The sequence below is a fragment of the Wyeomyia smithii genome, chromosome 3, assembly GCF_029784165.1.
Source record: "Wyeomyia smithii strain HCP4-BCI-WySm-NY-G18 chromosome 3, ASM2978416v1, whole genome shotgun sequence".
Taxonomy (NCBI): domain Eukaryota; kingdom Metazoa; phylum Arthropoda; class Insecta; order Diptera; family Culicidae; genus Wyeomyia; species Wyeomyia smithii.
In genome coordinates this window covers 267,471,314-267,485,655 of record NC_073696.1, presented here as the reverse complement: position 1 = coordinate 267,485,655, position 14,342 = coordinate 267,471,314, and the positions used below count along the sequence as shown (strand labels likewise).

The following is a 14,342-nucleotide window of genomic DNA, read 5'->3' as shown; positions in this document are numbered from 1 at the left end:
AGGCTGATGTATCGATACCGGATTGTATCGTTGTGCGATACCAGTTCATTCAATTAAACCATTTATATAGACCACTTTACGAGACGTTTCTGAACTCAATCTATGAATGAAATTTTGACAGAAAGCTTTGAACCGCACGTAAAAGCAACATCATTAACAGCAGAATACGTGACACCTGTCAGTTCGTAAAATGGTCTTTAAATCTACTGAATCTAGAAACACAAGCTTCTGCAGAAACTTAGTCGAAAGTCGATTACGCTTTTCCTTAATTATTGATCCTGTTACCGAAAAGAGCCGCTTGCATGGCTCTGTAGATTTCACCTTCGGATCTGCATGACCGTAGAAAAGGATCGTTCCTGTAGGTTAATCTATAGAAATTTCTGTTAAATTGGCATTGCCGATGAGATGGCATGCATGCATACGATGCATCAAAATGGCACAGGAAACAGCAAGTTTTCTGCTTCGTTCGTTCTTCTTTACAGGGTTGTTTTGAGTCTTTTCGATACCGAGAGGTGTGTATCGATATTGATGAAGTAACGCTGGTAAAACATCGATACCAAATATCCGAGTATCGGAAGCAGAAGGATCGATTCTGTATTAGTATCGGTGGTATCGCAACGTCCCTAATTATGCATATTGAAAAAGATTAGTTGCGAACAGCTTATATCATCCGGGAATATTCCACACGCTATGCGTTCAGTTCGGGTTGACATTCTCTACGAATTGGAAGGTTCAGATTTTAGTCAGAACATTCTGTTACTTCAAATATGGTGGCGTTATTCAAAGCTGTTTCTATTTTTCTAATAATTTGTTCGATATTTTTGGTTGCTGCTAACCGTGACATGCAGCGAAATCATGGCAATGGTAAGAAAAGTCTATTGTATTGAAACAAATGTTTCAAATAATATTTTTTTTATTATTACAGTCGCAACATATGCACATGCCCGACCGGAGGTTTACTTTGTAACCTATGGTGGAAAAAGTAACTCGAAAACGGGTCTGGCTTCGCCTAACATTCCTCGACCGATAGTGTTTTAAAGTGTTAGAGAATTCGATTTTTAAAAGTATAAAGTAGAGGGATATTTTTACGCTAAAGAAAAAATGGTTTGAGGTGTAACAAAACGGTTGTGATGAGAGTTGGGCAAAATTGTAAATTGACGCGTGCTTTGTTTTGAATCCGGATCAAATGAATATTTCGGAGTTGGTTTGACTTACACGCTCGTAAATAATAGGGGTCTTCACATCGAGCTCGTATACGAATACCCAGCCGTAAACTGTGTATCTTCCATTACTCGTCAATGGAGGTGAGTATTTTTACGGCTGGGTATTTGTTTACGAGCTCGACATGAATACCCATAATAACTCTAAAATGAGTAACATTTGACGCAGTTCCGTAAAAAGTGGAACAACTCTTAAATTGAGTAACTCCACAAATACTCAAAACTGAGTAACACTAGGCGTCTTTAAAATGAGTCATTATTACTCAAAATTTGAGTACGACATTACTCATTTTTTTGGGTACAGTTCAGTTTCATTACTGGCTAGAAATTCGCCACGGCCAATAAACGACACCACATGTTCAGCAATAATAACCTTGTAATAAAAGTAAACAGTTAGAATGCCTTCTGAGGCGCACACAATTAAAAAACATATGTTACAAACTGAAGCACATCATAATCACCTTTCAAAATGGACGTCGTCATATGCGACGTTACTCAGAAAGAAGTTATATGAAGGGAACCCAAAAAGTGAGTCAAAGTTACTCAAAATCAAAAAGGACTTTTACTCATTTTTTGACGTCTACGAACATCGTTCTAAACTGAGTCAAAGTTGCCCAGTTCATGAGTTATTATTTACGAGCGTGTAGGTTTGACTAATGTTAAGTACCTAGTGGAAATCAGAGTCTATGTTTAAGAGTCCCGCAAAGATGAAACCAAAGGAACCAAATCAGTGTCAAACGAGGGTACCAATCGAGCAATGTAAATAAATAAGGTGATAATGTTAGGAGTGCATGAAAAGTGTTGTAATTGAGCGTAATAAAGAATATGTGTTTTTCCGAAGTTTACTTACACATTTTAATCCAACATTAAACCTGTACACTGGTTCACTCAAATTTAACAAAACATCACCGGTGTAATCTTTCAAAACTGTGTACCTTGTGAAGAATTTCAAAAAATGATATTCGCCTATGCATGGTGAAAAACAGAACTGTATAGTTCTTGGCAACAAACGGCACAAAAACTGTGTTGCCGAAACGATAGATTTTCTCTTCGCGCGACTCTATATACCATAGACTCTGGTGAAAATGAATGTATTCTACTGTACTTTTTGTTATGTTATTATCTGGTAGCACTGATTAGTAGCGAGAAAGGAACAAGAACTGTCAAATCTGGGATAGCGATAGATGAATAAAGTTACTTGAATGGTAAACACGTGGTTTAATTGGTATGCCTCAACACTTTAAAAAAAATATATACATAAGAAAACGGTTGCGTCAGTGGTCGGATGAAATCACGAACTTTCTTTGAAATTCGGGCATTTTCTACACACACCTCCACCTGAGCTAGTTTGTTCTAATTTCTCACCATCTGGGCAACATCCCGCATCACCTTTTCAGTCTTTTTTATTTTTCTCTTGATTATTGACCAGAACTTTTCGATTGGGCGAACTACGATGTTGAAAGAGATTTTAAAGGCTGTTCGTACCTAGGCGAACTCTCATATGCAATTGTCAAAATGTGTGTGTGATGACAAAGACAAAAATATTTCCTTTCTTCTTTTTCTCATGCAAAAACCGAACAAATATCAGCACCTTTGTAGTCGCGAATAGCGGGCGATTTGGTGGGTTGATATCTTTTGGGATGAAATCCACCTTGTTGACACAGTACCACTGAACCACCTCCCAGCTGTAGGCCACTACAAGGGGCAAGTTCTTCAAAATTCTAGAGGTAAAAAAATGATATTTTGAAAAATAGAAAATACTAATAGTTAGTGATTAACGCGGATTTGGCCGGTACTTTTGCCGCTGCAATGTCCTTAGTGGATCAACTGAAAAACCTGTGCAATTCCACGCAACATAGGGCAAATATATCAATCAATTATTTTTGATCTGGCTGATACTTTACACAGATGTTTCAATGGGCCAAAAATGTCGTTTTGTGCTAACGTATGCCGTGAAAAATGGACTTTTTTCGGATAAAAAAAAATAAATAATACAGATAATTGAGTTTCATAAATTTCCTATGGAAGGTAATTATGTTAACTTACTTGCAAAAAATCTACGATCTTGCTTGCGGCCTTCCGGCAGTTAACCGGAAAATTCGCCATGGCGGACGAAAAGATGCGTGTAGGCATGTCTTTCAATTCTTTTTTCGTTTTATTTATCAATTCGAAGTAGATCTTACACTTCAGGCTTGCCAGAAATCCTCGATGATACGCAACTTGGGAACGTTGGGCGGGTTCGCCAACTTGGGTACCACATCGACATTTAGTCGTTCCATCTCTTCAAATGATCGCCTCGAATAGTGAGCCGACTCCAAATCCGGCCAAAACACCGTGTCTTCGGCCTTATAATATTTTTTGGTGAACTACGCAACTTCCGGCAGGTATTCGTACTATAAATTCCCTCGTTCACGGCCAGTCCGGAGCGAAAAAAAAGCAGCTTTGACATCCCCTTCTCACTGATTGTCAAGCCACAGCAGCATCGTCTTGGGGAACTTGGTGTGTGCAATAAATTTCACCTTAGTGCTACTTCTTTCGTGGTGGAAGTAAAATACAAAGTGCCCTACCAGTCGTTGCCATCCAGGGTGAGACAGGCTCGTCGTCCATCACCACGTCGTGAATTGCCGGAAAAATCGATTTGACCATCTTATTCAGGCGCTGCCGCTGCTTCATTGCCTGCAACTCCGAGACTAGTGAACGGGTATTGACCGTCCATGTTCGCCTGACATGTATGTCCATGTTTGCCAAGCACTGTTTGATCGGGTGCACAGACCTCCAGGCCAAGCGCACGCAGCGATGTAGCCACTTTTCCCTTGGTTTTCCTCTTCAGTATCCTTTGCGGCTTCTTGTCGCTCAGGGTCGTCGGCCGTCCAGAACCGGGCTTTCAATGCTCTGGCTGGTGTCCAATAATGCCAAGATGTTGTAGATGCCGGAACGGGCGTATCCGGTGTTCACGAACTGCCGCACGATGTCCGTTTTCGACGCGGCGGGGTACCGTTATTTAAACGCGCAAATCAATTTTTTTTGATGACTCATGGGTTAATATGATTGTTTTTACATGCGTAGGTTCGTCAGTGCGTGTAAAGGTCCATTTTTTTTAGCGCAAAGGTTATTAGAGTTATTGAAAACAGCCCCCCTCTGGCTTCGCCTATGCGTGTATTAGCCACGAAGTTTTGCTTGAGCATCTTGTTGGGTAACTAACAGGCACGGAAACAACGGCTGCCTCCTCGTAGACGGATCATCCGGACAATACTATTGTTAGCTCCATATTTTTTGGCGATATCCCGATTCTGGGTTTACCTTGATTGCATCTTGTATCTTTACGTAGTATGACGATATCTGCAAATTACGGTAACTTTTGCCTTGGGGTACCATCCGTTTTGATTTAGCAAGACATGTCCTGATGTTGAGATCCTATTTATTTTTATCCTAGTCCGGATTTATTTTTAAATTCTAGCATTTGTCCTGAATTTCTTAGGATATTCAATATTGTAGTGTGAAAATAACATGCAAAATTTTCTTGCAATCAGTAACTATTTTTGATTCCAGGACACAACGGTCACTACGAACGATTTCTGATTCCAACATTTGCCATCCTATTGATCATTATTATCAATATTCGTGCGTGTAAAATGCGCTTCTTCAGTACGAGCAACCAAGGGAAAATTGGTAAACCGGTGGGAACTTGGTCGTATACTAACAGGCAAGGAGACGAAATGAAATGCGGTTCCCCGCCTGCTACGCCCAAGACGACAGCCCCGTCGCGAAACAAGACAACGCGGCCTTAGCAAGCATGCTAAAATAAACATACTACGAACAACCCAGAGAATGATACGAATCGGAACAAACTTGGCACTTGGAATGTTAGGACTCTGCTCGAAGAGGCACGCGCCAGAGAGCTACAGAAGGCAAAAGTGGAGGTAGCAGCCATACAAGAGATGCGTCGGTCAAAAACGTGAATTGCGGGCGGTTGATCCGACCGCGGGCACTTCTTCTAAGTACCACATCTACTACAGTGGCGGTGACAGAGCGGACCGGGGCGTCGGTTTCGTGCTACTCGGAAACCAAGTGAAGCGTCCCGACCAACCACTCTTTAAGTTTCTTCATGGAACGCGAACGATCGCTATCGATTAGTTTTGAACCTATATCGATTGATTTCAGTTGTTGTCGTTTCATAAAGGTGCAAAAAGAGTGGTTGATCGGGGTGTCATTAGGTGGAGGCTTATTAATGACCATTTAAAGGTATCGAGAATCAAGGGCAGATTCATCAATTACTGCACGTAGCGACAAACATTACGTGTACGTAGCGACAAACGCCATCGGCGATATGAACGCACAACTCGGACGAGAGAGTTCTTACGTCTCGTTATTGGTAGGGTAAGCCTTCACTCAACCACCAACGACAAAGGCTTGATGTTAGTACCCATTTTGCATGTCTGAACATTTGGAAGCACACCTGTGACTTCATGCTGATCGATGGCCGGTATTTGCGACGGCCATATGTGCGGTTCTTTCGAGGACCAAACATCGACACGGATTATTGGTCGAGGTGAAGAACGCTTGCAAAGAGCTGCAGAACTACACAACTTACAGGCCGAACTTTTCAAAGTCGGGAACGAGCTTAAAACTTTAAGGCGGCGTACGATACAGTGAAACGCAGCGAGCTGTGCAAAGTTTTGCTTGAACATGGTTTTTCAACAAAATTAACTGATACGTGCGACGATTGACGGTATTACATCAAGCATCAAAATGCATTTGCGACGTTAGATGGTCTAAAGCGAGGTAACGGGTTCTCGAACTTGCTGCTTTAGAAAGTGAAATACGAAGGACAGGTGTGCAGAAGAGTAGCACCATCATCAAGAAGTCTCACGTGCTTCTGGGCTTCGCCGATGACATTGATATCAATACCGTTACTCGTAGAGCTGTTGAGGAGGCCTCTACGGGTCTCAGAAAGGAAAGCTGCGAGAATTGGACTCACCATAAACACTGCCGAAACGAAGTACATGGTGGCTGGCAGAGAGCGTGGTTCCGTAGCCCACAGATCCGTACGAAATTTGTGCTCTACGGGACTCTGATCCTTCCGGTGGCGCTCTACGGACATGAATTCGAACGTAGAATTCTTCGGTCAATACTCGGTGGCAAACTAGAAAATGGAGTGTGGCGCAGGCTGCTGAAATACGGCAGGTTACAGTGGGCTGGCCACGTAACACGGATGGCGGATGAGCGACCGGCAAGGATACTATTTAGTAGAGAACCGGATAGAGGCAGAGCCGTAGCTACTCCGTTTCGCGTGGGGGGGGCAGAGAATTTTTATTTAATAAAAAACGTTTTTTTTTTGTGGATTAAGCAGTTTAAAACCGTTATGTGCTCGACAAAAAAAGGATCATTACGCGTCCAACGGAGTTTTCGGGTACTCAGAAATTAAAATTCTTATACCGTTTGCAGTTTTCGTCCCATTTCGATTGTTTTAGCACCTAAAGATTCAGACGCTTATTTATTTTCAAATAAGCGTTAGGGGTGTCCCGTAAGAATTTTCTTATTCCCGAAAATCCGGTTTTCCGGTTTATATTCCCGGAATTTCCCGGAAATAAAGCAGGGATATATACTTTATCATTTCTGTCTTAAAGTGGCGAGCCAGCTTGTGGTTAAAAACCTCCTTATCAAAGAAAAAAAATCTACAAATTGCTAACTTAAATAAGCAGGTTTACATTGTATAATTGAGTTTCAGGGGACCAATTTTTTACGCAGGTTCAGCTTGTTTTACTCTAACTGAGTAAGAGCTTCGTACATTTATATTCATATCGAGCTTGTATTCAAATACTCAGCCGTAAAAATACTCACCTCAATTGACGAGTAATGGAAGATATACAGTAGGGCGCCAGTGAGATGTATGAAAAAAGGTCATTCGAATATCGTTTAGCGGTAGGGTTCGAAAGTCCCCATGCTAAATTTCAGCTAAATCGGCCTTTGGGAACACGTCCCTCAAAGCGATCAATGTTTCAACTTTCTGACTGATTTTTTTTTCCGTGTTGGGTATTTTCGTCACTGCGACCAATGTTTTGATATTTTGTGACATGATGACTGATGAAATGCACAGGTAAAAGTTCATGATATCGTCGATATCGAATTTTCTTATGCCAAATGTCTAAAAGATGCATGAAACGTCGAGGTCTGGTGTACCTTATCGGAAAAAAATTTTTTTGGGTGATTTTTTTCGAGAAGACGAAATTTTTGAGCCCTATTGTTAAACGAAATTCAAATAAATCCAGCTTCGAGAGTCGCCGACCGATGTCAACCAACGATACTGAGAGTATCTATTCGCGAAGAAATACTGAGAGAATGGAGCGATTCAACCGTCAGCCCAAATTCTAAATTTTACGATAGGCTATGTTTGATTAGTGTTTACCATCAGACCAGGTAGAATGTGGAATGTCTAGTTCAAAGTCCGATCAGACTACAATTTTTATAGTCTGATTTTATTTCGGACCGAACCGGAACAGAGTTGTTCGGGCCAGGTAACGGTCTGGGCTATGCTTCCGAGATGTAGAAAAGTCTGGCCAAAATATATTGAACTGAACATGAACATGAACCACAAGATCATATCACAGAAAGTTAGGATACTGACTCACCTAAAGATTGAAGAACTTATCCTTTTTCGTATATTTGCTCGACCAAAAAATTGACTGATACCGTTAACATTAAAAAAAACTGGTGACTATTTAATATTGCTTATTGCTAGTATTTCAGATTTTTTTTGATTTTTTCACCTAGTATCAATCACATACATGAGAAAATTACGTGGTGGGGCAATACAAACGCGTGGGGGGGGCCCCCCTAGCCCCCCCGGTACCTACGGGCCTGGATAGAGGTCGACAACTTCGAGGCAGACCTCGCACGCGCTGAATGTGTGCTGTCGACGGGGATGCCCGAGCAGCGGATGTGAGAGGAAGTAGGTTGACCAGATTTTCTTGGAAGTAAAACCGGACAAAGGGGTTCAAAAAACGGTACAATTGGGGAGATTGATTTTTGAAAATTTTAACCTACGAAGCTAAAGCATACAATTATTCATTGCTTTGATAAAACTGTTTGTACAAAACAATGAAACTTGTCACTTGTAACATCGAGAGTTTTCAAGAAGTATCCATAAGCCGGTACAAAGTGACAAGAAGACGAGACGGTTGAAAATGGTCGATAAAATGGTACTGTCCTGTTCGAAACGGTATGTCTGGTCAGCTTAAGTAATGCTTCGTCATCTAAAAAAGGCTTTTCACCCAGCGCCTACTTTTTGATCGAACCGTTACACCATGTTCTACACATCATGGTTTATATTTCATGAAGTGACAGGAACTACTTGGTGGAGAAAATGTTTTTGCATAATTTTCTATCTATTTTGATTGTTTGTGACATACAGGCAAGGCGAGATAATTTACTAGAGGATGACATCATGCTATTTCTTTCTATTGCGAGGGTAAAGAGTTTCTCTTGCAACCACTTTATATCAAATGGAATTTTTACTGATTTTTTTTTCATAGCGTTAGCGCAGTTCTGATAATTTCAAGCGCAATTGATAACAAAACGATCAGTTCAAAAAAAAAATAACCAAGCGAATGATGAAAAATAAAAAAGTTATTTTTTAGGGGCCAATTTCCAAATCTTTTTTCAAAGTATTTGATAGCCATAATCATTACAGTGCAAGAATATAATTTTTTCTAATCAACCGTTAAAATGTCGTAGTCAAACCATTTGCATGCATATAACAGTAACATTATAATCTGGAGATCTGAAAATTGATTTGGGTAAAACCATGGGCGCAACTAAGGAAAATTTCTAGGGGGGGGCTAGTTTTCATGTATGTCATTTTGAAAAAGAGAAAAAAGAGTTTGAATATGCTTTTTTAATGACGCTTAAAATAGTATCGTAAGAGCAGAAAAAATCACTTCGGGATAGAATCTCCGAAGATGTACTGAATATCTTGAACACATCGTCAACGCCAAGCTCTTTCAACAATGATCAATGATTCGATATTGAGGAGAGCTAGATTTGCTAAACGGCTGGGCAGTGCTTTTTAACAGTTCACCCGTACTATTTAGAATAAACTAGACCCCAGTGAGGTTCAAGGCATAATGCTCTATTCCTACTTCCACGTGGTACCGACTGGGATACGAGCAACCAAGGAAAAACCGGTGGGGTAGTTGTTCTCCTTAGAGAGGCTAGGGGCGGCTCCCCACAGGCTAGGGGCGGCTCAAACAGCGACTGATCCGGACCGGACGGTTGAACTACACGAACTTGGGTTTGTTGAAAATTAAAGGCCGGTTCCACAACTACACTATTCCCAATGTGCACTGCCCTCACGAAGGAAGACCTGATGCAGGGAAAGAAGCGTTCTACGCACAGCTGGAGAAACTCTACGGTAGCTGCTCGCGTAGAGATATCAAGATAATCGTTGGGGACATGAACGGAAGGATAGACTTATATAAGCCGGTTATCGGCCCGCACAGCCTGCTATGCACCAACTTCGCAGCTGCCCGCGGATTAGCAGTCCAAAGTCCCTTCTTACCTCGACCAACGTACATCAAAACAAATTGACCACGTTCTCAATGACGGCCCGTTCTCCTCAGACATTACAAACGTACGCACCAATCACGGTGATGATCGGACATGACCACTTCGATACAAAAAACTACAAAACCCTGATAACCGGTAGTCCTCTACGGAAGTCCTTTTGATATTTTCGAACAGAAGGTGCCTATCGGCGAACAGAATGTGACTATCTAAGGTGGAGCACAAGCGGACGACGGATAATGGCTACAGCGCATGCACCATGAGCTACAAGCGCTGCTTGGAGAGAACCCCATTGCACACCTGGCGAAAGACAATAGGTTGCGGTGGACTGGTCACATCGTAAGAATGCCGGACGACAACCAAGTGAAATCACTTCTCTTTAGCAACCCTACCGGCACAAGAAATTAAGGGGCGCAGCGTGCATGATTGCTCGACCAGATTGAAAGAGACTTGCGAGTGATGAGACGTCTGGGGAACTGGTGAAACACAGCCCAAAACCGAGTAAACTGGCGACTTCTTGATACAGCACGAGTTACTAAAGCTCTCGTCTGACTGGTAAGGTGAGTAAGAGAGCAAGGGTTGATAATCGATCCTGGGTGCAGAACTAGTTCTTAGCCAATGAATGACGACATCTCAATTTGTGTTGATTTTGATGCTCTGATAATTATCATGGAATGTATATATATTGAATACAATCATTCTCTGGGAATTCTAGGGGGGGCTAAACACGTTCTAGGGGGGGCTTCAGCCCCCCCTAGCCCCCCCCCCCCGTAGTTGCGCCCATGGGTAAAACCCTTAGAAATGAAAATCATGCATATTGATATCATGCTAATCATAGCAGACGTACGTCATATGATTTTACTCACGTGCCAAGATAATTTATTGTTATGTTCGTTATTTACGCATCTACTTATTAATAGTGTAAAATAATATCTTTATAGCCAGCTAGAATTCCAACACAATAGTTGTTGCTTGTGCAACCGTTCCGCCTCCACTAGTCTGCCGTTGCATTACACCGAATCTGAGAAACGATGGTGTGTAAATAAAACCGAATGTTTGAACAAAACCCCGCAAGCTATTGTATCAATGGTCAAAATACACGTTTCTTTGAATTGAAAAGTTTGGGCTGGCCCATCGTCATACGCGCATGTCGGTCGGTCTGTGCAGGGTCTACGTATTGGTTCCCGTTATTAGTGGCAGTGACCAAGCGCAAAACAAAGTCAAAGTCAAGGAAACTGGATTCTCTCCCATCTCGGTCCGTTCGAGTGTAGTCGACTGTAACAGCCAGCCGATGATTCGTCGGGAATTACCGAGCGCTCAGGACTCTCGGACGATGAGTTTAGTGTTTATGCCGGTCAACTTACCGACAGCTCGCATGCGCTCGGAATTAGATTACACTTTCGTTCGTATAAATACGATTCGCACTCAAATGAAGTATAAAACATAAGTTCGTACTCTGCGATTTAAACTAGTCATATTACTTGAGCGACGCCCAGAGGTTGGATTCTAAGTTCAGTGTTGTGCAAGTTGTGTTTGAAATAGCGCGATAACGAGATGAAACTTTTCTGCAGCGTGCTTCTAACGGCCGCGGTTCTATGTGCAAGCGGCCATGTCGGTAGGTTAATTCTCTATTGGCAGTGCGACATTTTTTATTCAACTTAAATGAATTTTACAGTTCCGTCGAACCGCCACAGCAGGGGTGCGGGAGAAAGTGGCAGTGCGGCAGCTGCCGGAGCCCAGTCAGCCAGTGGGGGAGGCTTCTACGGAGGGCATAGTGGAAGCAATGCAGCGGCTAATGCGCAATCATTCGGGTTCGGATTTCCCCAGCAACCGGGATTCCCCCAGTTTGGACAACCATTTGGACACATGCCACAGATGCCGCAATCCGGACATATGCCACAGTTCGGTCAGTTTCCACAATTCGGAGGGCACGGATTCACGAGCTCGGGAAGTAGTGCCTCATCCGGGTCTTTCTCCGAAAGCGGCCATGGTGGGGTGAAATCGGGATCAGAATCAGCATCGCAATCGTTTTCGGTTGGTGGTGGACACGGTGGACATAGTGGATCAGGTTCTTCGGCCGGCTCGCAATCTTTCTCTGCCGGTGGAGGTCACGGAGGTCATGGAGGTCACACTGGATCGGCTTCCAATGCGGGATCGCAATCGTTCACCGCTGGGGGTGGTCACGGAGGTCACGGAGGTCATGAAGGTCTTTCGGGATCAGCTGCAAATGCAGGATCGCAATCCTTTTCGGCGGGCGGAGGACACGGTGGGCATGGTGTTCCACAGGGTCACCATGGAGAGGGTGGACATGGAGTCGGAGTCGGATCTGCTAGTGGAGCGGGAGCACAGTCATTTGGTTCTGAGCACGGTGGTGGCCATGGAGGACACGGTGGTCAAGGCAGCTCTGGAAGTGGGGCTCAAGCTGGATCGCAATCATTCAACGCCGATGGCGGTCATGGTGGTCATGGTGCTCAAGGTGGTCATGGCGGTCAAGGGCTTCACGGTGGCCCAGTTCCCTCCTCATTCGGCCCGGGAGGCCACGCGACCGAATTTTCGAAACAGGGTGATAGATTCGGGGTTCGAATTGGCACGGATGAGTCAGCCGATGGCAGCGTTAAGAAGACAGAAAGCGAATCCTGGGTATGGCAAAATTAAACCTCAATAATAAAGTACATATAAGAAAAATGTTTCTACAAAACATGACTTTCAATTCTGATAGTGTGTTTTTTTCCATCGAAATCCTTACGTGTATGCGCGAATCAGAAGTTTTTTTTGCGTTCTGACCTTTTTTGGATCGCATCAACTCTCAAAGAGGGAATACGATGATAAGCGTTGGCTTGTTTTGTATAGGTGTTTACATTTACGCCGGCTTGGGAGAATTGGTCAATCGCAAATGTTCGGTTTTTTTCAGTTAGGTCAGTAATAAAAACATAAGAGAAACCTGCTTATAAGGCAACGCTTGGGATTGAGACAATTCAATAGCTCATTTCGGATTGGCGAAGCTAGTTTCGCAGACAACGGATAGACAGAGAATGAGACACCGAAATTTCATCGGCTTGATAGCCATCATCGGTTTCGCGAATGGTGAGTAGCCACAGGGAGTAGGAGCAAGAGTGCATAATCAAATTAAAAATTTTTCAGCGTTACCCAACGGATTTCAATCGAGTGCCTATCCGCAAAACCAGTTGAACGCATGGGATCAGGCCTGCCGCAGCTTCCAGCAGTTTTCGTTGCAATCACAGGCAGCTCAGAGCCAATACTTTTCGCAGCATTTCCCGTCGATTGGTTTACCGCCGCTACCTTTTGTTGATGTATGTTCTCAATTCAACGGAGTCGCCGGAGGTGCCGGCTTCAGTCAAGCTGGGGCCGGTGCTGCTGCGGGTTCCTCGGGATCCGCTACTGGTAATCGCTTCGGTGGAGGAGGCGGCGGCGGCGCCGGCGTCTTTCAAGGTGTTAGTGTCAGTACGGGCTCATTCCCTGGTGGTGGACATTCAGGATTTGCAACTAATAATCGTTTTGGTGGCAGCGATGGCGGAGGTTTTCAGGGAGTTAGTGTGAGTTCCAACAATTTACCCGGTACGGGAACGGTGGTGTCCCAATTCGGACCTGGTGGCTCAACCGTCACTCACTATCCAAATGGGGGAGGATTCGCAACGGCCAACAGATTCGGTGGGTCTAATGGAAACTATGGAGGAGCAACTTTCAGTTCATTTGGAGGATTCCCGGGCGGAAGTGGAGGTTTTGCATCGACCAGCCGATTCGGAGGAAACGGGGCGAATGCGTTCGGTTCTGTTCCGTCGAATGGAGGCAGTTTTGCCAGCGCAACCCGCTTTGGAGACGATGGTGCCAATGTCTATACGGCTCAAGGACCACATGGAGCCGGTGTGAGCGTTTCCAGCACCAACGACGGACGTGGTAATGTGCGTACCCAGGTGAACAAGCATCAGTACTGAGTTCATGACCATTTTGAATAATATCTATTAAGTTATTGCCTATGCATGGATACAAATAAAAATCATTTACAAACCACATGCCGATTGAGTTTTTTTAAGTATGCGATTAAAAACACCGGCCGGATTATTCTTGAGGAAATAAGGTAGTGGGATGTATTGTTTCCATATTTGTTCGGGAGTTAGTGTAAATGTAAACAGGTTGCGTCACTGTTGCTGATGTTGTCTCACCTTTAGAACAGCTCAAAACATTAATCTCAACTTGTTCTGCTATGCCTGACGGCTAGATTTAAGATAGGAAATCAATTTTTGACAACCAATTTCCGCAACTATTTGCTTCAAATTTTCTAGCTTGCATGCTTTCAGGCGGTTTTCAGATTTTTGCGGCTATTCAGGCATTTGCTAATTGTGTGTTTTTTGCCAAGCCACATTTGGGCGCGCAATAATTAGGTTACTGTTGTAAATATTGAGTAAGCCGTAGATCACGCGAAATTTGGGGTGATAACAAACTTAGCACTGACCAACAGACATGACACAGTTGCTTTCGCGAAACTGCAATTTTCTATGCCAATAAATGGGATACGTCACCAATTTTACGTAGCTTATACAG

At 43.4% G+C, this 14,342-nt stretch overlaps 2 protein-coding genes and 1 long non-coding RNA gene across 3 annotated transcripts; all 3 read left to right on the top strand.

Annotated features, from left to right (window-relative positions):
* The first annotated feature begins 624 nt into the window (after positions 1 to 624).
* On the top strand, positions 625 to 2,065 carry LOC129733113 (uncharacterized). Its single transcript, XR_008729428.1, has 2 exons — positions 625 to 864; positions 926 to 2,065. It is a non-coding gene; the product is annotated as an uncharacterized LOC129733113 (long non-coding RNA).
* An 8,989-nt stretch (positions 2,066 to 11,054) lies between these two features.
* LOC129733112 (uncharacterized) lies at positions 11,055 to 12,492 on the top strand. The gene is made up of 2 exons (XM_055694688.1): positions 11,055 to 11,397; positions 11,458 to 12,492. Exons 1-2 carry the CDS (start codon positions 11,337 to 11,339, stop codon positions 12,435 to 12,437), a joined length of 1,041 nt encoding a protein of 346 aa, XP_055550663.1. The 5' UTR covers positions 11,055 to 11,336; the 3' UTR covers positions 12,438 to 12,492.
* A 214-nt stretch (positions 12,493 to 12,706) lies between these two features.
* Positions 12,707 to 13,813, top strand: LOC129733111 (uncharacterized transmembrane protein DDB_G0289901-like). Its single transcript, XM_055694687.1, has 2 exons — positions 12,707 to 12,866; positions 12,924 to 13,813. Exons 1-2 carry the CDS (start codon positions 12,815 to 12,817, stop codon positions 13,733 to 13,735), a joined length of 864 nt encoding a protein of 287 aa, XP_055550662.1. The 5' UTR covers positions 12,707 to 12,814; the 3' UTR covers positions 13,736 to 13,813.
* The last annotated feature ends 529 nt before the right edge of the window (positions 13,814 to 14,342 follow it).

Bases quoted from the DNA above. Each gene is read 5' to 3' on its own strand.
- LOC129733112 (XM_055694688.1), top strand. From the start codon at position 11,337: ATGAAACTTTTCTGCAGCGTGCTTCTAACGGCCGCGGTTCTATGTGCA. The intron at 11,398-11,457 runs GTAGGTTAATTC...TGAATTTTACAG, and splicing joins ATGTGCAAGCGGCCATGTCG to TTCCGTCGAACCGCCACAGC.
- LOC129733111 (XM_055694687.1), top strand. From the start codon at position 12,815: ATGAGACACCGAAATTTCATCGGCTTGATAGCCATCATCGGTTTCGCG. The intron at 12,867-12,923 runs GTGAGTAGCCAC...AAAATTTTTCAG, and splicing joins CATCATCGGTTTCGCGAATG to CGTTACCCAACGGATTTCAA.